Genomic DNA, 22,379 nt, shown 5'->3' on the forward strand with positions numbered 1-22,379 from the left:
TGTCATAAGAAGGGTAATGTCTCACAAAGGGGTTTCCTCAGCCTAGATCCTGGAGCACAGAGGACAGGAAGCAAAGCCACAGCCAAAGTGAACATATAAGTGAGAAATCTATTGTGTCATCGTGAGCCACTGAAATTTGGGGTAATTTCTTATTGCTGCGTTCTATAGCCTAATCTTACAGATACATACGAATTATTTCAAACATGCTTATAGCAATATCTGGCACATAGTGTACATTAAATAAATAAGTAAGATCTTGAGGGAATCTGGCTGTTGAAGAGAGGCTGTAATAGAATTACAAATTTGCGAAGGCAGCAAAACTAAACTTCTTATCTACTTCTTTATTCTATCATAATTTTGTGCTACAGATATAAAATATGGTGTTGTGTTATTGTTCTTAATATCTGAGCCAGATATTAGAAATAAGACGCTGGCATTGAATGATTTGCGAATGTGCTGCGTTATGACTGTTTCCAAAGCATTTCTGATGGAGTCTTTACTCCGAAGCCCCTCTGTACCCTTCTTAAGAGTAGAGATTATATGGCCTATTAAAAAGTATGTACATCATGCCTGTTACAGTGTTCTCACAAAATGATCTCTCCTTTATGCTTTTTGACTAACTGGATAACCGATAGTTTGAAAAAAGGGGAGTTCTGTTCATCCTCTACATGTTATGAGAGTGACCATGATTTTCCGAATCACATTCTACTTTTTTGTTAGCTAAGTAATTATAGCAAATTCTGAAGCTTATATTTCTCCTTAGACTTTTTTAACGGAAATTTAATTATTTCCAAGTTATTTTCACAGAAATTGTTTCCGATGGATTAACTAGGTAAAGGAAGAATGAGGAATATTTTCTCTTCATGTTTGCATCTACCAAAAAAGTCATAGGTTTAAGAATATATTAGAAGTTGATCAAAGCAATAATACCTTTTTAAAAGGGTAGATTAAAGGAAATTGACTTGTAAAGTCATCCAACAATTTAAGTTTTGAAAATCTCTTCTATTAATATCAATATCTACTGAAAATTAGAGAAAAAATCCCAAATTACTGAATTGTTAAATATGCCTGTCAAATTGAATTAACTGCATTTCATTTTTAAACATTTAATTTACATTTGTATATTAAACATTTGTAGTATATAAATGTTCATGCAAAATATGTCAATGCTTTTAGAATTAAGGGCATTATGAATTTAGTGTAATTACCTGCTGCTTAGAAATTTGTCAGGATTTTAGGCTTGAAGTCCTAGTGGCTACCATATGCCAGCACAGAACACTTGGCTGGGCAGTGTTGGGCTCATAGCAGGCATTATTGACTGATTTTGCTAGTTCTATTCATGGGTAAGTGATTTGCTGGTAAGAAGTTAGACACTTTAGGTTAATATTTCTCTGAGGGAATGAAATTGTCTTTTTCAGCTTGTTACTTAGTAATTCTAGGTTCTAAGCTTTAGTCTCAAATATGTACATTTAATAACACATGTGCTTGTTGATGAATCATGAATGTGTAAACATAATTTTTTCTTTTTTTTTTTTTTGGTGAGGAAGATGAGCTAACATCCATTGCCAATCTTCCTCTTTTTTCTTTTTCTTTGAAGAAGATTAGCCATGAGCTAACCTCTGCTGCCAATCCTCCTCTTTTTTTGCTAAGGAAGATTGGCCCTGAGCTAACATCTGTGCCCATCTTCCTCTATTTTATATGTGGGATGCCTGCCACAGCATGGCTTGATAAGCAGTGTGTACGTTCGCACTTGGGACCCGAACCAGTGAACCCTGGGCTGGTGAACCCTGGGCCACTGAAGTGAAGCATGCAAATTTAACTGCTGCGCCACTTCTTTTTGCTTGAGGAAGATTGTCGCTGAGCTAACATCTGTGGCAATCTTCCTCTATTTTGTACATGGGATGCTGCCACAGCATGGCTTGAGGAGGGGTGCGTAAGTTCTCAGGGATCCAAACCTGCGAACACCAGGCCGTGGCAGCAGAGTGTGCAAACTTAACCACTACGCCACCAACTGACCTCCCATAATTTCTTCTTTTTGATATTAGTATGCTTTACATTAAGATAAATTAATGTAATTGAATTCCTTTTCCTATACTCAAACTTTCTGTACTTAAATTGTGAATTGTCTACGCTCCATCTTGGCCATTCTTCTTTAACTACCATGCTCTTTTGACTTCCAAATTGTTACCTCTAGCCTGACTTCTACTCTGAGTTCTGGACTTTGATGTCTAACTGCCTTGCTGACTTCTCCTGTAGAAGGTTTAATAGGCGTCTCACATTTGTGTCTAAAGTACAGCTTTTCATCTCACTCTCAAACTTTGCCTTTCCCGTCTTAGTAAATGGTACTACCAGTCAAAAAATTGCTCGAAGAAAAACTCTAGGATCCCTTCTGATATTCCCCTTTCTCTTGCCATCTCTATCCAGTCTCATCAGCAAATTTTGCAGATTGTGCCTTAAAAATATATTTCAAAGCATTTGCTTTTGTCCATCTTCATTGACCCCCTTTTATTCTTAGTGACTCTCATCTGTCTCTTGCCTGGATTACTGCAGGAGACTCCCAACAGGTCTCCAAGTTTCCCCTCCTGCCCTCCTCTATTCTCTTCCCTTACACAAGAGCCGAAGTTGTCTTTCAAAAGCATAGATAAGTTCACATCTCTTCCATGTTTAAAAGTTTGGAATGGCTTCCCTTTGGTATGTAGAATAAAATCTGAATTCTTTATTCTGATCTGAAGATATTTATATGATCTGGTACCTGCCTATTTCTTTAACTTCATCTGGTGCTGCTCTTTCCCACTCATTCTGCTCATTCAATTACAACATCCTCCTTTGTATTCCACAAGCATGCCAAACTATTTCTTGCCTCAGAGCCTTTGCATTGCTGTTCTCTGCTGGAATGCTTCCTCTTTTGGCTTTTCATACTGCTGTATTCTTATCTTGCAGGTCTCATCTCAAATGTTTCTCCCTCAGAAAGTTGTCCCCTGATGGGAAGGTGTTCCCTTCTCCATTATTATCTATCACATCCCATTTATTTCCTTCAAGCTTTTATAACAATCTGTCTTGTTTATTTACTGACTTGTTAAGACATCGTTTGTGTCCCTCACCTTGAATGTTGGCTCCATGCATGTTGCCTTTCTGTCTTGTCCACTATAATGGACAATATCCTTAGTGCTTGTTGCTTCAATAATGACAGTTCAGGACATGTAGTTTAAAAGCTAGAATAAACCTGTGGCACCTTGACAATTAGCAAAGGTGAATACATAACTGCATCGGGAAGCTTGATTTTGAATGAATTATGCCACCTTAAAAATAAATTATAGTTTTCTACAATGTGTGAGATGAACCAAATAAAGACTTAATTTCTTATAGCTCCGATGACTTCTGTCCTTCCTTCTTTCCCTTTCTTCTTCCCTTTTTTTCTTTTAACCTAGATTGAACCTGAGTACATAGTTGAATGGCAGATTTAGTATCAGAAACTCTTTGAGCTGGAAAGGATGAATAATATCATGTAGTTTATTTACTGAATAAGAAACAGAGGTTCAAAAATGAGAGATTTTTTTTTTACCCCAGGGTCATAGAGGGAAAAGTCCAGGAATTATTTTTTCTTCTTATATATTCTTTTTATTATGTCAATAATAAATGTCCATTGGAAAATACAGAAAATATAGAAAATTAAATTAACGTCACCTGAAATTCTATCTTTTAGATATAACAACTATCAATGTTTTGTGGTATATCTTTCAGGAACTGCTTCTGTGTATATTCAGTAATACAAATAAACCAATCCAAATTTCAGGAATAGCTCTGAGACATATTCACTAATATAAATAAACCAATACAAACCTACATGTATATTTATATATATGTATATCTATATCTATCATCTATCTATAGATCATCTATCTATCATCAATCAATGTATCTATGTACTCATTCTAAATAAACACATCTTCTTCCTTTGCTTAATAATGTTATAATATCCTTCTTTTCTGCCATCAAATATACATCTAAGTCCAGGGGCGATAGTCAAAATCCTTAATGATTACTACTTCACAGGCACCAGGCAGTCAGTAACCTGGGGGTTTAGTGCATCAGTCTTTTAATCGCTAGATCAGGAGGTAGGGCTGCGGTCACCCAGGGGGAGGCTCAGGAGATTATCCAGGCATTGGATAGAAGGCAGTATTAGTTGCCAAATGCTATAGAAATATTTCAGTATAACTAGTTTACATTTTCGAACAGACAAGCTAAATATCAACTTCATAATCATCATTTTTAGTTATTGTATATTGTTCCATGATGTGGTAGGTAGAATTATGGCCCCCTACAAATGTCCCACCCTAATCCCAGGAGCCTGTGAATATGGGGAGATATCACTTCCGTAGTTGTATTATGTTATATGGCAAAGTTGGCCTTAAGATAGTGAAATTATCTGGGTGAGCTTAATCTAATCAGACGAGCCCTTAAAAGCAAGGAACTTTTACTGGTGTTGCAGAAGGGGAAATTAGAGAGCTGTGAAGCCTGAGGACTCCCTCTGCCATTGTTGCTTCCAAGATGGAGGTGGCCTCAATTGCTAAGAATGGCCCTTGGCTCTCAGCCAGCATAGAAATAGAGACCTTAGTCCTATAACTGCAAGGAACTAACTTCTGCCAATGAGCTAATTGAGGCTGGAAGCAGATTTTATCCCAGATCTGTCAGATAAAGAACACAGCTCAGCAGATAGCTTGATTTTGGTCTTGTGAGACCCTAAGCAGAAAACCCAGCCAAATCTGCCTGGACTTTTGACCTATGCAACTAATAAATGAATATTGTTCTAAGCAGCTAAATTTGTAGTAATTTGTTACAGCAGCAATAGGAAATTAATATACTTAGTATGAGGGTACAATAAATTATTTGACCAATTATTTATTTTTAGGTGTTTAGGTAGAATCTTGATTTTGTCTGTTTTTATGCTAGCATGAGAAAGAAACATCAATAAGTAGTTTTGTGCTTTCATCATTTCTCATTTGTCTGATTATTTCCTGAGGTAAATTCTTAGAAACGGAATTGCTGGGTCAAAATTTTTAAAGGCTTTTTGTACACACTGTCAAATTGCTCTCTGAATTTTTTTCTTTTTTTACAATTTACTTTTCTACCCCCTTGTTTTACCCACCATTGTAACACTGGTTGTTTTTTATTCTTTTTAGTATTCGATGATATGATAGGCAAAATGTTAGTACTACATTGTTGTTTTAATTTGGATTTCTTTGATTACTAGCGGATGCAGAACATGTTTAAAAGTTTAGGGATGATAAGTGGTGATAAGCTTATTGTTCTCTGACACCAAATGTATTCAGCCACGGACATTCTAGATTGTAAGCAAACAACTAATGAAAAGTTTAAAAAAATATTGAGTTAATTCACATATATATACATATATATATACTCAAAATTTGGAGGACAATAACAAGATATTAATAGTCAATCGCAGTTTCATAAAATTTACACGTAAGATTCTACAGAGAACTGTTATTTCAGATAGAGGTTGAGAAGTTAGATACAAAACCAGACGTTTGGAGAGAAAAGAAATTTTTTTCCAATTATTTTATTAAGGTCATACTGTTTTATAACGTTGTATAATTTCAGGTGTACATTATTATTTATCAGTTTCTGTATAGACTACTCCATGCTCACCACTAATAGTCTAATTTTTATCCATCAACATACCTATGTGCCCCTTTCTCTCAGCCACCAACCCCTTTCCACTTTGGTAACCACTAACCTGTTCTCTTCGTCTATGTGTTTGTTTATCTTCCACATATGAGTGAAATCATGCAGTGTTGGTCTTTCTCTGTCTGGCTTATTTTGCTTAACATCATACCCTCAAGGTCCGTCCGTGTTGTTGCAAATGGGACAATTTTGTCTTTTTTATGGCTGAGTAGTATTCCATTGTATATAAATATACCGTATCTTCTTTATCCATTCATTAGTTGATGGACACTTGGGTTGCTTCCACATATTGGCTATTGTGAATAATGCTGCAATGAACATAAGGGTTCATAAATCTCTTTGAATTATTGATTTCAATTTCTTTGGATAAATACCTAATAGTGGGATAGCTGCTTCATATAGTATTTCTATTTTTAGTTTTCTGAGAAATCTCTATACTGTTTTCAGTATTGGCTGCACCAGTTTGCATTCCCACCTGTGGTATATGAGGGTTCCCTTTTCTCCATATCCTCTCCAACAATTGTTATTTTTTGTCTTGGTGATTATAGCCATTCTAATGGGTATAAGGTGATATCTCAACATAGGTTTGATTTGCATTTTCCTGATGATTAGTGATGTTGAACATCTTTTCATGTGCCTATTGGCCATCTATATATCTTCTTTGGAAAAATATCTGTTCATATCCTCTGCCCATTTTTTGATCAGGTCGCTTGATTTTTTGTTGTTGAGTTGTGTGAGTTCTTTATATATTTTGTTGGATATATGATTTGAAAATATTTCTCCCAGTGGTGGGTTGTCTTTTTGTTTTCTTCCTGGTTTCCTTTGCCTTGCAGAAGCTATTTAGCCTGAAGAAGTCCCATTTATTTATTTTTTCTTTTGTTTCCCTCACCCAAGTAGACATGGTATTTGAAAAGATGCTTTTAAGACAGATGTCAAAGAGTGTACTGCCTATATTTTCTTCTAGGAGTTTTATGGTTTCAAGTCTTACCTTCAAGTCTTTAATCCATTTTCAGTTAATTTTTAACAGCAACTTTGCTGTAGTTGTTGATTACTTTTAATAGTTTTCTGATGGGTTCTTTAGAACTTTCTATATATAGGATCATGTCATCTACAAACAGTGAGAGTATCATTTCTTCTTACATAGTGCTAGACAATGGTCTACTTTTGTTCTTTTGCGTGTGGCTGTCCAGTTTTCCCAACACCATTCATTGAAGAGACTTTCTTTTTTCCATTGTATGTTCTTGGCTCCTTTGTTGAAGATTAACTGTCCACAGATGCGTGGTTTTATTTCTAGGCTTTCAGCTCTGTTCCATTGATCTGTGTGTCTATTTTTGTGCTAGTACCATGCTGTTTTGATTACTACAGCTTTGTAATATATTTTGAAGTCAGGGATTATGATGTCTCCAGCTTTGTTCTTTTTTCTCAGGATTGCTTTGACTATTCGGGGTCTTTTGTTCTTGTATATAAATTTTAGGATTCTTTGTTCTATTTCCATGAAGACTGTCATTGGGATTCTGATTGGGAGTGCATTGAATCTGTAGATTGCTTTAGGTAACATGGGCATTTCAACTATGTTTATTCTTCCAATCCATATGCATGAAATATCTTTCCATTTCTCTTTATCTTCTTCATTTTCTATCAATAATGTCTTATCATTTTCATTGTATAGGTCTTTCACCTCTTTGGTTAAATTTATTCCTAGATATTTTATTATTTTTGTTGCGATTGTAAATGAGGATTGTATTCTTGACTTCTCTTTTTGCTAGTTTGTCTTTAGTGTATAGAAATGCAACTGATTTTTCTAAGTTTATTTTGTACCCTGCAACTTTGCTGTAGTTGTTGATTACTTCTAATAGTTTTCTGATGGATTCTTTAGGACTTTCTATATATAGCATCATGTTGTCTGCAAACAGCAAGAGTTTTACTTCTTCTTTCCAATGTGGATAGCTTCAGTTTCTTTTTCTTGCCTCATTGCTCTGGCCCAAACCTCCAGTACTGTGTGGAATAGGAGTAGTGAGAGTGGGCACCCTGTCTTGTTCCTGTTCTCAGAGGGATGACTTTTAGTTTTTCACTGTTAAGTATGATGTTGGCTGTGCGTTTGTCAAATACGGCCTTTACTATGTTGAGATAATTTCCTTTTATACTTATTTTATTGAGAGTTTTTATCATTAATGGATGTTGGGGGCTGGCCTGGTGGTGCAGTGGTTAAGTGTGCATGTTTCACTTTGGCGCCCTGGGGTTCACTGCTTCAGATCCTGTGTGCAGACATGGCACTGCTCATCAAGCCATGCTGTGGTAGGCGTCCGACATATAAAGTAGAGGAAGATGGGCACGGATGTTAGCTCAGGGCCAGTCTTGCTCAGCAAAAAGAGGAGGATCAGTGGCAGATGTTAGCCCAGAGCTAATCTTCCTCAAAAAAAAAAATGGATATTGGATCTTGTCAAATGTTTTCTCTGCATCTATTGAGATGATCATGTGATTCCTATTCCTCATTTTGTTAATGTGGTGTATCACATTGATTGATTTGCAAATGTGTGTCCCTGGTATAAATCACACTTGATCATGGTGTATGATCCTTTTAATGTATTGCTGTATTCGGTTTGTGTATACTTTGTTGAGGATTTTTGCATCTATGTTCATCAGCAATATTGGCCTGTAATTTTGTGTTGCCCTTGTCTGGCTTTGATACCAGTGTAATGTTAGCTTCATAGAATGAGTTAGGAAGTGTTCGCTCTTCTTCAATTTTTTGGAGTAGTTTGAGAAGGATAGGTATTAAATCTTCTTTGAAAGTTTTGGTAGACTTCTTCAGAGAAGTCATCTGGTACTGTCCTTTTGTTTTTTGGGAGCTTTCCGATTACTGTTTCAATATCTTTACTTATGACTGGTCTATTCAGATTCTCTCTTTCTTCTTGATTCAGTTTTGGGAGGGTTTCATGAATCTAAGAATTCATCCATTTCTTCTAGATTGTCCAAATTGTTGACGTGTAGTTTTTCATGGCATTCTCTTATATTCCTTTGTATTTCTGTAGTATCCATTGTAATTACTGTTCTTTCATTTCTAATTTTATTTATTTGAGACTTTTCTCTTGTTTTCTTAGTGAGTGTGGCTAAGGGTTTGTCAATTTTGTTTATCTTCTCAAAGAACCAGCTCCTAGTTACATTGATCCTCTCTACAGTTTTTTTTTTTTTTTTTGGTTTCAATTTCATTTATTTCTGCTCTAATTTTTATTATTTCCCTCCTTCTGCTGACTTTGGGCTTTGTTTATTCTTCTTCTTCTAGTTTTGTTAACTGTAGTTTAACGTTTTTCTTGTTTATTAAGGTAGGCCTATATTGCTATGAATTTCCCTCTTAAGACTGTTTTGTTGCATCCCACATGAGTTAGTATGGTGTGTTTTCATTTTCATTTGTCTCCAGATATCTTTTGATTTCTCCTTTAATTTCTTCAATGATCCATTGGTTGTTAAGCAGCATGTTGTTTAGTCTCCACATATTTTTCACTTTCCAGCTTTTTTCTTGTAGTCGATTTCTAGTTTGATAGCAGTATAGTCAGAAAAGATGCTTGATATGATTTCAATCTTCTTAAATTTATTGAGACTTGTCTTACTTCACAATACATGGTCTATCTTTGAGAATGTTCCACGTGCACTTGCTGAGAAGTATAGAGCAGAATCTTCTGCTGTTTTGGATGAAATTATCTCTCTATATATCCAATAAGTCCATCTGATCAAGCGTTTTATTTAGATCCACTATTTCCCTGTTGACTTTCTTTCTGGATGATCTATCCATTGATGTAAGTGGAGTGTTGAGGTCCCCTACTATTATTGTGTTGCTGTCAATTTCTCCCTTTAGGTCTTATATATTGTTTTTATATGTTGCTTTATATACTTTGGTGCTCCTGTGTTAGGTGCATATGTATTCATAAGTGTTATACCCTCTTGGTGGAAAGTCCCTTTTATCATTATATACTGTCCCTTTTTGTCTCTCTTTGTCTTTTTTATCTTGAAGTCTGCTTTTTCTGATATAAGTATGGCAACACCTGCTGCCTTCTTTGCCATTTTCATGGAGTATTGTCTTCCATCCCATCACTCTGAGCCTGTGTTTGTCTTTAGAACTGAGATGTATTTCCTGAAGTCAGTATATTATTGGGTCTTGGTTTTTTTTTTTAAAGATTGGCACCTGAGCTAACTGTTGCCAATCTTTTTTTCCCCCTGCTTTTTCCCCCCCCCCCCCCCCCAGTACATAGTTGTATATATATATATTTTTTTTAGTTGTGGGGCCTCCTAGTTGTGGCATGCGGGATGCCGCCTCAATGTGGCCTGATGAGTGGTGCCATCTCTGCACCTAGGATCTGAATCAGTGAAACCCTGGGCCATCAAAGGCGGATTGTGTGAAATTAAACACTTGGCCATGGGGCTGGCCCTGGGTTTTGTTTTTTAATCTATTCAGCTATTCTGTGTCTTTTGATTGGATAATTCAATCCATTTACATTTAGAGTGATTATTGATATATCAAGGCTTAATACCGCCATTTTATCTCTTGATTTCCAGTTGTGTTATCTTTCCATTGTTTATCTTCCTTTGTATTGCTGACTGCTATTTCGGTTTGGTGGTTTTCTATGGTGGTCCTCTCAGTTTTCTTTTTATTTATTTATGAATTGTGGGTCTGCTCTGATCTTTTGTGTAGTGGTTACCGTGAGGTTTGCATAAAAGATCTCGTAACTGAGACAGTCCATTTTATGATGGCCTCTCATCTCCATTAGCCTAAGCAGGTTCCATCCCAATCCTCTTCCCCTTCTGAGTTATTGTTGTCACTAATGATTCTGTTTTGTGTTATGAGTTTGTGATTAAATTGTTTATAGTTATTTTTGATGCTTTCCATCCCTTTATCTTTTATGTTATAATTGTTTGCTAACCTGTTCTGATAGAGAGCTGCAGTTTTCTGATTTTGTGTGTCTATTTCTTTCCCTGCTAAAAGCTTTGTAGACCTTTGCCGTTTTGTTTCACGTATGAGGGCTTCCTTTATCATTTCTTATAAGTGAGGTCTAGTGGTGATGAACTCCTTCAGCTTTTGTTTATCTGGGAAAGCTTTTATTCCTCCATGATATCTGAAGGATGGTTTCACTGCATAGAGTATTCTTGGCTGAAAATTTTTGTCTTTCGGTATTTTGAATATATCATTCCATTCTCTCCTAGCCTGTAAGGTTTCTGCTGAGAAATCCACTGAAAACTTCATGGGGGTTCCTTTGTAGATTATTTTCTTCTGCCTTGTTGCCCTTAGTATTTTTTCTGTTTCATTGACTTTTGACAGCTTTAATATTACACGTCTTGGAGAAGGTCTTTTTGCATTGATATATTAGGAGTTCTATTGGCTTCACGTATTTGTAAGTCCATTTCCTTCCCCAGGTTTGGGAAGTTCTCAGCTATTATTTCTTTGAACAAGCTCTCTGCTTCTTTCTCCCTTGCTTCTCTCTGGAATACCTGTAATCCTTTTGTTCCTTTTCCTAACTGAGTCAGCTATTTCTCAAAGACTTTCTTGATTTTTAAAAAATCTTAGTTCTCTCTCCTCCTCCACCTGAAGGATTTCTACATTTCTATCCTCAAACTCACTAATTCTTTCCTCTATAATGTCAGCTGTATTTTAAGGACTCTATATTATTTTTTTTATCTCATTAATTGTGTTCTTCATATCCAGAATTTCTGTTTTTTAATTTTTATAGTTTCAATCTCTTGGGGGAAGTATGTCTTCTTCTCGTTAATTTTCTTTCCTGCGCTCATTGAACAGTCTTTCTGAGTTTTCTTGTGACTACTTGAGTTCCTCTATGATAGCTATTTCAAATTCTCTGTCATTCAGATTGTAAATTTCTGTGACTTCAGGGTTGATGTCTGGAGATTTGTCATTCTCCTTTTGTTCTGAATTATTGTTGTAGTTTCTCTCGGTGTTTGATGAACTAATCTTTTTCTGGCTCATTTGTGGTAGTTTCAGGTCACAGATTCCACCTACCACCACTGGGGGATGGAGGGGGGAAGCAGGAGCTGTGTTTCTGATCCTGCTGCATGTGCTGGAAGTTGTGCAGGCATGGTGGCACTCCTGCAGCCTGGGATAGCATGCACATGCATGTTGGCTGTTGCTGCCTCTGCTTATAGTCACGCTGGCTGCTGTGCTTAGTGGTGTGGCTTCTTCACTCAGTCTGAGCCAGAGTCACTCATTGGGGCAGCAACAGCATGGTGGGCACTCTCATAGGCTGGGATAGCATTTGTGCACATGTGCGGGGCTGTTGCCACCTCTTCTTACAGTCACACTGAGGCGTGTTTCCACTTGTGGAGCCATGATGTGCTCCCACAGTCCAGGATAGTGTTTGCCCATAGTCTGGGCTGTCTCCGCCTCCTCTTATAGTAGCACTAGCCTGTCATGAGAGGCCCTGTGACCTTGTTTGCTGCTGTTGGGGAAGGTAGGGGAGTGCTCACCTATCTCCACTGCTTCCCAGGGACCCAGTCCATCCACCTTCAGATATATGGCTGTGTGGTTGTGTTGTGGAGGTATCCTCCATTGGTCAATGAATGTCTGTTTAGTTGTAAATCAGAGGGGGAGAGACAGAGGGAATAACTCACTCCACCATGTTGCTGATGTCCTCCCTCAAGAAAAGCAATTTTTAGTGAAGTATTAATGAAACCTACAGCATTTAAGTTTTTTTCTTTCTTTAATTTTCAGCCAATTCAGATTATCTTTTTTTTAGTAAAGTCCCATGGCAATACTACTCTTCAGGGTATACTTTATAATTGCTATGGTATGTGTCTGTGTGGGGAGGAGAAATAATATCAGTTATTGATAATAATAATATAATGTAATCACGAGTCCCTTAATGATGGGGATTATATTTTTAGAAATGCATCATTAGGAAATTTCATCATTATCTGAACATCACAGAGTGTACTTCCACAAACCCAGATGGTATAACCTACTACACACCTAGGCTCTATGGCACTAATCTTATGGGACCACCATTGTTGACTGGAATGTCATTATGTGGTGCATGACTGTATAGTCCTTGAAAAATATCTGGGTAAAGTAACTTTGGAAAGAAACCATCTAGTGCTTTTTACCTTAGGGGAAGCTATGTTCATTTCTTTTCCCAAAGACTCCTTCTATTTCACCTATAAATGTGACTCTTGAAAGTTAACCAAAAATGTCTTCTACATTCTGATATACACCATGCCCTCTGTGTAGATATGCTATCATTATCCTGTGAGAGGAAAGGAAGGGCCCTGTAAAAGAAGCAGTGCAGGGAGGGAAGAAAGACAGAGTCCTTCAAAATTTAGGTCAATGGATATCTACCAGTATATTTTCAGTGCTACCTAAAATATGGGAGCACAAGATATTTGCTTACTGTAACCTGGGACACATTTTTAAAATTTTTTTTACCACTCTTAGAGAATCTTATTAGAGAGTAGAAAAACAGAAAAGGTGTGATATCATAGCAATTTTTTTAAGGTAGAAACTGAAACCTAAAGTAATCATAGTACATTATGGAATGTTGTATTTTAGGCACTGTCATTTTGATAAAAAAGGAATTAGAGACGACTGTAAATACTTATTCATTTTCAGTGAGTGGTCCTCCCTGCATTATTTATGGAAGGACATTTTATAGATAAGAAGTAGCATTTGATACAATTGTGATTTGCATCTGTCATCATCAAACCTTGATTTTGTCTTCAGATTTGTTTTCACTTTCACAAATAAAAATGACTCAAATTGAAATTTAAGGAGAAACCTCCAAAGAAACCTTTTGATTAAATCTATCAGAAGCAATAGCAGTGTGGCTGTTTAGCATGTAGATGTAAATTCCTGTTTCTATTGACCTTCCCTGCAGGTTTATGTTTGATATATCTAATTTCCTGAAGTGTTTTCTAAGTTATGGGCATTTTGATTAAAAATATGCTCACAAAACTTTCCAGACATCCTTTCAAGGGATCTTAGAATTTATTTAAGATGACACTACTATAGCAAAATGCTGTTGGTACAGAAAAGTCTTCAGAAGAAAAAATACGATTTCGTTATTCAGATTTAGAGCTTCAAAGCTAGAGTTGTTCTTATGAAAGGAAAAAAGTTTTCTCATGGTTAATCTTACTTTTTAAATAGAATGAGGTGATGGGGTATTTGTAATGAAAATAGTTAAGGAAATACTTTACATCATGGTAGGAGAATGCTTTTGTCTTCAATATTTTTTATTGTTAAAACACATACACACAATGTGTAGTGATGTATGTGGAAAAAAGTTAACCAATAAAGATGTATAAAAAGTAAAATTATTCCCACTTTCCCATTTCCTAGAGATAATAACAGGTCACATTTGGGTTTAGATCACTTAGTACCTTTTTCTATACACATATAAATACACACATAACCACAAATATACACAATTGTATGTAAATGACAATGTGATCGGGTTGAATTTATTCTATCACCACATCTTCCTTTTTGGTTTTTGTTTTTTTTAAAGTCAGATTTATTGAGTTATAATTTACATAATAAAATTCACCCTCAAGTGTACAGTTCAATTACCTTTGAGAAATGTATATGGCTGTACAACCACCACCCCAATCAAGATACAGAACATTTCTCTATATAGAATTTCTATGTATACAGCTCCCCAAAGTTCTCTCATATCCTTTTATAGTCACTTCCCTCCCTCTTACCCCGGTTTTTGGCAGCCACTGATCTTATTTCTATTCTGTAGTTTTGTCTTTTCTAGAGTATTATATACATGGAATTTTTGTGATTGGTTTCTTTCACTTAGAATAGTGCTTTTGAGATTCACCTTGTTGTATTTATCAAGAGTTGCTTTCATTTTATTGCTGAGTGGTATTTCCACCTGTGACTATATTTTTATATTGTCACAAATGTCTAAAAATGTTATATTTATATATATTTTATAATATATATAAAATGTATATATTTTATATATTGTTTGTCTATTCACCAGTTGATGTACATTTGGGTTATTTTCTATATTTGTCTCTTATGAATAAAACAGCTATATATATTCACACACAGGTCTTTATGTGGACATATGTTTTCATTTTTCTTGGATAAATACCTAAGAGTGGGTTTCTGGTCATAGTCGTATGGTGTGTTTTTAAATTGATAAGAAACTACTAAACTGTATTCCAAAGCAGCTGTATAGTTTTGCATTACCATTAGTGATTTTGAGAGTTCTAGATGCTCCACATCCTTGTTAGCACTTGGTATTGTCAGACTTAAATTTTAGCCATTCTAGTGCATATGTAGTGATATCTCATTGCGATTTTAATTTGCACTTCTCTAATGACTAATGGTGTTGAGGATCTTTTCATGTGCTTATTTTCTATATGTGTATCTTCTTTGGTGACATGCCTATTCAAATCTTTTGCCTATTTTTTTTTTTTTGTGAGGAAGATTGGCCCTGAGCTAAGATCTGTGTCAATATTCCTCTATTTTGTATGCATTGCTGCCGCAGCATGGCTGGATGAGTGGTATAGGTCTGCATCTGGATCCGAGCCCACAAACCTGTGCCACTGAAGCTGAACTTAACCACTATGCCACCAGATTGACTCCTGCCTATTTCTTAAATTGCATTTTTTGTCTTATTATTGAGTTGCAAGTTTCTTTTATATATTCTTGATACAAGTCCTTCTCAGATATGTTTTGCAATTGTTTTCTTCCAGTTTGTGATTCACCTTTTCCTTTTCTTTTTAAAGAAATCTATATTTAAATTTTTTATTTTTTCCAGTTTTATTGACATATAATTGACATATAACTTTATATCAATTTTAGGTGTATGACATAATGATTTGATATATGTATGTATTGTGGAATGATCACCACAATTTGAGTTAACATCATCATCTCACAGTTACAAATATTTTCCCACTTGTGATGAGAACTTTTAAGATCTACTGTTTTAGAAACTTTCAAACATACAGTACAGTATTATTAACTATAATCACTATGCTATACATTACATCCCCAGAACTTATTTATCTTATAACTGGATGTTTGTACATTCTGACCACCTTCACCCATTTTACCCACTCTCCATTCTCTGCCTCTGACATCCACCAATCTGTTCTCTGTATCTATGAGTTTGGTTTTTTTAGATTTCACAAATAAGATCATATAGCATTTGTCTTTCTCTGTTTGACTTATTTCACTCAGCATAATGCCCTCAAGGTCCATCTATGTTGTCACAAATGGCGGGATTTCCTCTTTTTTATAGCTGACTAGTATTCCATTTATTCTATATCTTCTTTATCCACTCATCCATCAATGAAAACTTAGGTTGTTTCCACATCTTGGCTATTGCAAATAATGCTGCAACGAACATGTGGGTGGATGTAGTATCTTTTTGAGGTAGTGATTTTCTTTTTTTTAGATATATAGCCAGAAATGATATTGCTGGATCATACGGTAGTCCTATTTTTAATTTTTTGAGAAACCTCTGTACTGTTTTTCACAGTGGCTGCACCAATTTACATTCCCATAAATAGTGCACAAGTGTTTCCTTTTCTCCACATCTTTGCCAACGCTTATCTTGATAATAGCCATTCTAACAGGTGTGAGGTGATATCTCATTCTTATTTTGACTTGCATGTCCCTGATGATTGGTGATGTTGAGCTCTTTTTCACGTACCTGTTGCCCATCTGTCTGTCTTCTTTGGAAAAATATCTACTTAGATCATTTGCCCATTTTTAAATTGAATTATTTGTTTTTGTTATTGAGTTGTATGAGATATATTTTGGCTATTAAATTCTTATCATGTAAATGGTTTTCAGATATTTTTCTTCTATTTGTAGGTTGCCTTTTCATTCTGTTGATGGTTTCCTTTGCTGTGCAGAAGCTCTTTAGTTTGACGTAGTCCCACTTCTTTATTCTGCTTTTATTGCCTTTGCTTTTGATGTCAAATCTGAAAAAACCATTGCTAAGACTGATGTCAAGGAGCCCACCTACTGTTTTCTTCTAAAAGTTTTATCATTTCAAGTCTTGTGTTCAATTCTGTAACCCACTTGAGTTTATTTTTGTGTACAGTGTAAGATAGTGGCCTAGTTTCATTCTTTTGTGTGTGACTGTCCAGTTTTCCCAACCGCTTATTGAAGAGACTATGCTTCCCCCATTGTATATTCTTGGCTCTTCTGTTTTAAATTAATTAACAATATATGTATGTGTTTATTTGTGGGCTTTCTGTTCTTTTCTACTGATCTATATGGCTGTTTCTATGCCTACAGTATACTGTTTTTATTACTATAGCTTTGTAATATAGTTTGAAATCAGGAAGTGTGATGCCTCCAGCTTTGTTCTTTCTCAAAATTGCTTTGCTTATTCAGGGTCTTTTGTGTTCCAGACAAATTTTAGGATCGTTTTTCCTATTTCTGTGAAAAACGCCCCTGGAATTTTGACAGGAATTGCATTGAATCTGTAGAGTACTTTGGGTAGTATGGGCATTTTAACAACATTAGTTCTAATCTATGAGCATAGAATATCTTTCAATTTATTTGTGTTGTTTTCAATTTCTTTCTTAATGTCTTATAGCTCTCAGTGTATAGGCCTTTCACCTCCTTGGTTAAATTTATTCCTAGATATTTTATTCTTTTTCATGCAATTGTAAATGGGATTGTTTTCTTAATTTCTCCTTCTGATAGTTTGATATTAGTGTATAGAAATGCAACCAATTTTTATACATTGATTTTGTATCCTGCAGCTTTACTGAATTCATTTATTGGTTCTAAAGGTTTTTTGATGGAGTCTTTAGAGTTTTCTATATATAATATCGTGCCATCTGCAAATAGAGACAGTTTTACTTCTTTTCTGATTTGGATGACTTTTATTTCTTTTTCTTGCCTAATTGCTGTGGCTAGGACTTCCAATACTATGTTGAGTAAAAGTGGTGATAGTGGGCATCTGTGTCTTGTTCCTGATCTTAGAGGAAAAGATTTCAGTTTTTCACTGTTGAGTATGATGTTAGCTGTGGGCTTGTCATATATGGCCTCAGTTATGTTGAGGTATGTTCCCTCTATACCCACTTTGTTGAGAGTTTTTTTCATGAATGCATCTTGAATTTTGTGAAGTGCTTTTTCTGCATCTATTGAGATGATCATATGATTTTTATCCTTTAGTTTGCTAATGTAGTGTATCACATTGATAGATTTGTAGATGTTCCACCATTACTGCATCCTTGGAATAAATCCCACTTGATCACAGTGTATGATCCTTTTAATGTATTATTGAATTTGATTTGCTAATATTTTTTGAGGATTTTTACATCTATGTTTATCAGTGATACTGGCCTGTAATTTTTTTTGTCATAGTGTCGTCTGGTTTTGGTATCAGGGCAATGCTGGCCTTGTAAAAGGAGTTTGGCAGTGTTCCCTCTTCTCTTAGTTTTTGGAAGAGTTTGAGAAGGATTGGTATTAATTCTTCTTTGAATGTTTGGTAGAATTCATCAGTGAAACCATCCAGGCCTGGATTTTTATTTATTGGGAGGCTTTTGATTACTGACTCAATCTCCTTACTAGTAATCAGTCTGTTTAGATTTTCTAATTCTTCATGATTCATTCTTGCTAGGCCATATGTTTCTAGGAATTTATCCATCATTTCTAGATTGTCCAATTTGCTGGTGTATAATTGTTCATAGTAGTCTTTTATGGTCCTTTTTATTTCTGTGATATCATTTGTAATGTCTACTCTTTCATTTATGATTTTATTTATTTGAGTCATCTGTCTTTTTTTCTTGCGAGTCTAGCTAAAGTTTGGTCTATTTTGTTTATGTCTTCAAAAACTAGCTCTTAGTTTCACTAATGTTTTCTGTTCTCTTTTTAGTCTCTATTTCATTTATTTTCACTCTGATCTTCTTTATTTCCTTTCTCCCACTAACTTTGGGCTTTGTTTGTTCTTTTTCTAGTTCCTTGAGGTGTAAAGTTAGGGTTTTTTTTGAGATCTTTTTTTTTCTTAACGTAGGCACTAATCACTATGAAATTCCCCTTAGAACTGCTTTTGTTGCATCACATAAATTTTGGTATGTTGCATTTCCATTTTCCCTTGTCTCTAGGTATTTTTAAATTTCTCTTTTGATTTCTTCTTTGACTCATTGGGTGTTCGGTAGCATGTTGTTTAATCTCCACATATTTGTGAATTTTCCAGTTTTCTTCTTGTAGTTAATTTCTAGTTTCGTATTATTGTGGTCAGAAAAGATGCTTGATATGACTTCAATCTTCTTAAGTTTGTTAAGACTTGTTTTGTGGCCTGATATATAATATATTTTGGAGAATGTTCTGTGAACACTTGAGAAGAATGTGTATTCCATTGCTTTTGGATGGATATGTCTGTTAAGTCCATCTGGTCAAACGTTTCATTTAAAGCTAATGCTTACATATTGATTTTGTCTGGATGATCCACCTATTGATGAAAGTGGAGTATTAGAGTCCTCTACTACTTTTGTATTGCTGTCTATTTCTCCTTTCAGGTCTGTTAATAATTGCTTTATTTATTTAGGTGGTCTGATGTTGGTGCATAAATATTTACAAATGTTATATCCTCTTGCTAGATTGACCCCTTTATCATTATATAATGTCCTTCTTTGTCTCTTATTACAGTCTTTGACTTAAAGTCTATTTTGTTTGTATAAATATAGCTACCTTAGTTTTCTTTTGATTTCCACTTGCATAGAATATCTTTTGTTACCCCTTCACTTTCAGTCCTGTGTATCATTAAAGTTGAAGAAACTCTCTTGTAGGCAGCATACAGTTGGGTCTTGGTTTTTGTTTTGTTTTTACCCATTCAGCCACTCAATGTCTTTTGATTGGAGAATTTAGAGCATTTATATTTAAAGTCAGTGTTAATAGGTATAGCCTTGTTGAGACTTTTAAAAAAATTTTTAACGGAAAACAAAACAGACTCTTTCTGGCCATTATGTAATTCTTTGGGGGTTTTTTTCTTCTCTCACTCTATTCCTTTGTGACTTGATGATTTTCTGTAGCAGTATGCTTAGATCCCTTTGTCTTTCTCTTTTATGTATGCTCTAGAGGCTTCTTCTTTGTGATTACCATCAGCGTTACATAAAACATCTTGTATTTTAAGCAGATAAGAACTTAAGTTCAAATATAATGATGTGTCCTTTTTCCTATTAGGTTGTCTTTCTTTTCTTCTTCTTTTCCCCTTATTCCTCCTCCTCTTCTTCATTATCTTTTTTTCATAAATTATTTGTATTTTACGGTCATTAGCTTCTTTGATGTTGCAAATTCTTTCTCTGCTATCATTGGTCTTTCAACTTTGTTTAGTAAGCTTTTCACTGTATGAATATTTTTAATGTAGTCATCTATGCTGTAGTTGTTGTTAATTCTGCACTTGACCTTGATTTCTTAATTAAGAAGGTGTTCTCCAACCCAAGATTAGACACATAGTCTCCTGTTTGATTTTGGTATATTTATAATTAGATGATGTGAGCTGGGGAACAAATTATGGATATTGTTCCTGTATAGATAGCCAATGGTTTCAGCACATTTATTATATACATTATCCTTTCCCAATTGTTTTGAAATACCACTTTTATCATATACTAAATTTCTATATATAATTTGGGCTATTTCTTAATTCTCTTTTCTGTTCCATTGATCTGTTTCTCTGTTACTAAATAGCACCACCCTTTTAAATGATTCTTCCCAGCTAAACCATAATTTGAAAAAGAAGACATGGTGATCACTATAGAAGGTATTAAAAGATAAACTGAGGCATTCAAAACATTTTAAGAGTTTATTTGAGCAAAAATCAATTCAAATTGGGCAGCCAAACTGGAAAATGTTAGGAGCACTCCACCAATGGAGCTAGTGAAGATGTGGAGGCAAAGCAAGGAAATTATTTGTTTAGCTATAGCTTAAGCAATTGCCTTATTTGGGAAAGCCTAGTTGGTTATTTATAATTGATCCTTAATTCCTATTTCTTAACATGGAGGCATTTACAGGCTTAGGTTTTCGTTTGTTTATGTAGGTTGCCAAGTCTTTAGAACCATCTCAGTCTAATGGCCTCCTTGTTTGTCAACTTAACAAAGGTGTATTCTCAGAAACCTTCCTTAACCACTTTATTTCTCTGTCTCAATATTTTGCAAGACTTGATGTAGACAAATGAGGTTGATTTAAAGAGACAATCACACTTTAATTCTAATTTCACAGCAAAACAATACATGGAAGTCTCTTCTATTTGGCTGTTCATCCATATCTTTTATTATATCCTTTATAATAACTGGAAAATGTAAGTATGTGTTTCCTTGAGTTCTGTGAGCCATTATAGCAAATTATTGAAGCTAGGGAGGTTGTAGGAATCTCCTATTTGTAGCCAAGTCATTCAGAAGTACAAGTAACAACTTCGGACTTGCAATTGGCATCTGAAGTGAGGATAGTTTTGTGGAACTGATCCCTAATCTGTGGGGTCTGTGCTAACTTCTGAGAGTTAGTGCCAGAATTGAGTTAAGTTGTAAGACACCCAGTCAAAGTCTGCCAAGAATTGGAGAACTGTTTGATGATGAAAAACTCATGCATTTGGTGTCAGAATAGAGGAAAGACTTTTCTTTTACACAGGTAAAGCAAACTGTTTTGAACAGTACTTACTAATATAATTGTCTTTATTGCTTATAATCCTTTTATTTATGTTGAAAAGCTTCCCTGGAATTTTAGTAAAATTTTCCCACATTTATTAAGCATAGATTTCCTTAAGCTTATAATTATATTCTCATTAGACACAACCAAATTTTGATTGTATGATAGCACAGTTTCTTGTGGAATAATGGATAAGAGGAAAAATTTTACAATTTATTATATGGATAACTTCTGATATTTCAAGCTTTGGAATAAATTTTATTTTCATGGATTTGGATGTTTTAGAGTAAATTCTGCAATACAGAAGCCAATGAAAACATAGTCAAAGTGAGTTTTATTATAACTCTATCTGTATTATTTGTAACATACTCCTATTACAGGCATCAAAGACTAAAGTGACATGATAAATTTCTTCTTGCTTTATTGCTGACTCAAAAGCTGGTTTAAGTCTCATTCTTTTGGATATCCGGAAATCTGAAATATAATAAATTATATAATTAAATTTGATATTGAGCTAGAAAGTGAAAGACACTTCCTTTGAAAGATATTATTTTGTTTTCTGTAATTTTCAGATATAGTTTGAGATCAAAAGTATTTAACATTATATGATATTTAAATATAAATCTGATTTTTTTTAAAAACAGTGTTTCAGTATTAGTTTGTCAAGTGCTAGATGAACCTACTCTTCTTGTGTTTGGAGAATTTGATTACACTTAGTATTTTGCACAATGAGGATACTTAATGAAAGCTTTTTACTTGATTTATCATACCCACTTAGTTCTTCTTCCAAATGCTCTGAATTTTGACGTAAATTTTCCATTGTGGATCTTCTAGACTCTGCCAAAGAAAAAGAGAAGAGTAAATTTAATGGTTTATCACAAATACAGTTTCTAGTTATTTTGAGCTTGAACCTAGGAATCTCTTTTCAGGGATATGTACTCATATCACCTGTGTCACCAGGGAAGATTGTATTGATCAAAGATGGCCACACTGGTATCTCCCACTCTACATTATGACCTTGCCAGTCCTCAACAAGAGGTGGAATCTAATTACCCTC

General features: G+C 34.9%; 1 protein-coding gene across 5 annotated transcripts in view; it reads right to left on the reverse strand.

Annotated features, from left to right (window-relative positions):
• Positions 1–21,516: 21,516 nt before the first annotated feature.
• Positions 21,517–22,379, reverse strand: part of TTC29 (tetratricopeptide repeat domain 29) — a 205,360-nt gene continuing 204,497 nt past the window's right edge. For 4 of the 5 annotated variants that reach the window (XM_046657079.1, XM_046657080.1, XM_046657082.1 and 1 more), the window contains 2 exons: positions 22,097–22,159; positions 21,517–21,796 (listed from right to left, as the gene is read on the reverse strand). In XM_046657079.1, coding sequence (XP_046513035.1) covers positions 21,660–21,796; positions 22,097–22,159 — 200 coding nt within the window. In that variant the 3' untranslated portion in view covers positions 21,517–21,659. Of the gene's footprint in view, positions 21,797–22,092; positions 22,160–22,379 lie in introns of all 5 variants that reach the window. The other variant, XM_046657083.1, reaches the window with a different exon arrangement.

This window comes from Equus quagga, chromosome 3 (genome assembly GCF_021613505.1).
Source record: "Equus quagga isolate Etosha38 chromosome 3, UCLA_HA_Equagga_1.0, whole genome shotgun sequence".
Classification (NCBI taxonomy): Eukaryota; Metazoa; Chordata; class Mammalia; order Perissodactyla; family Equidae; genus Equus; species Equus quagga.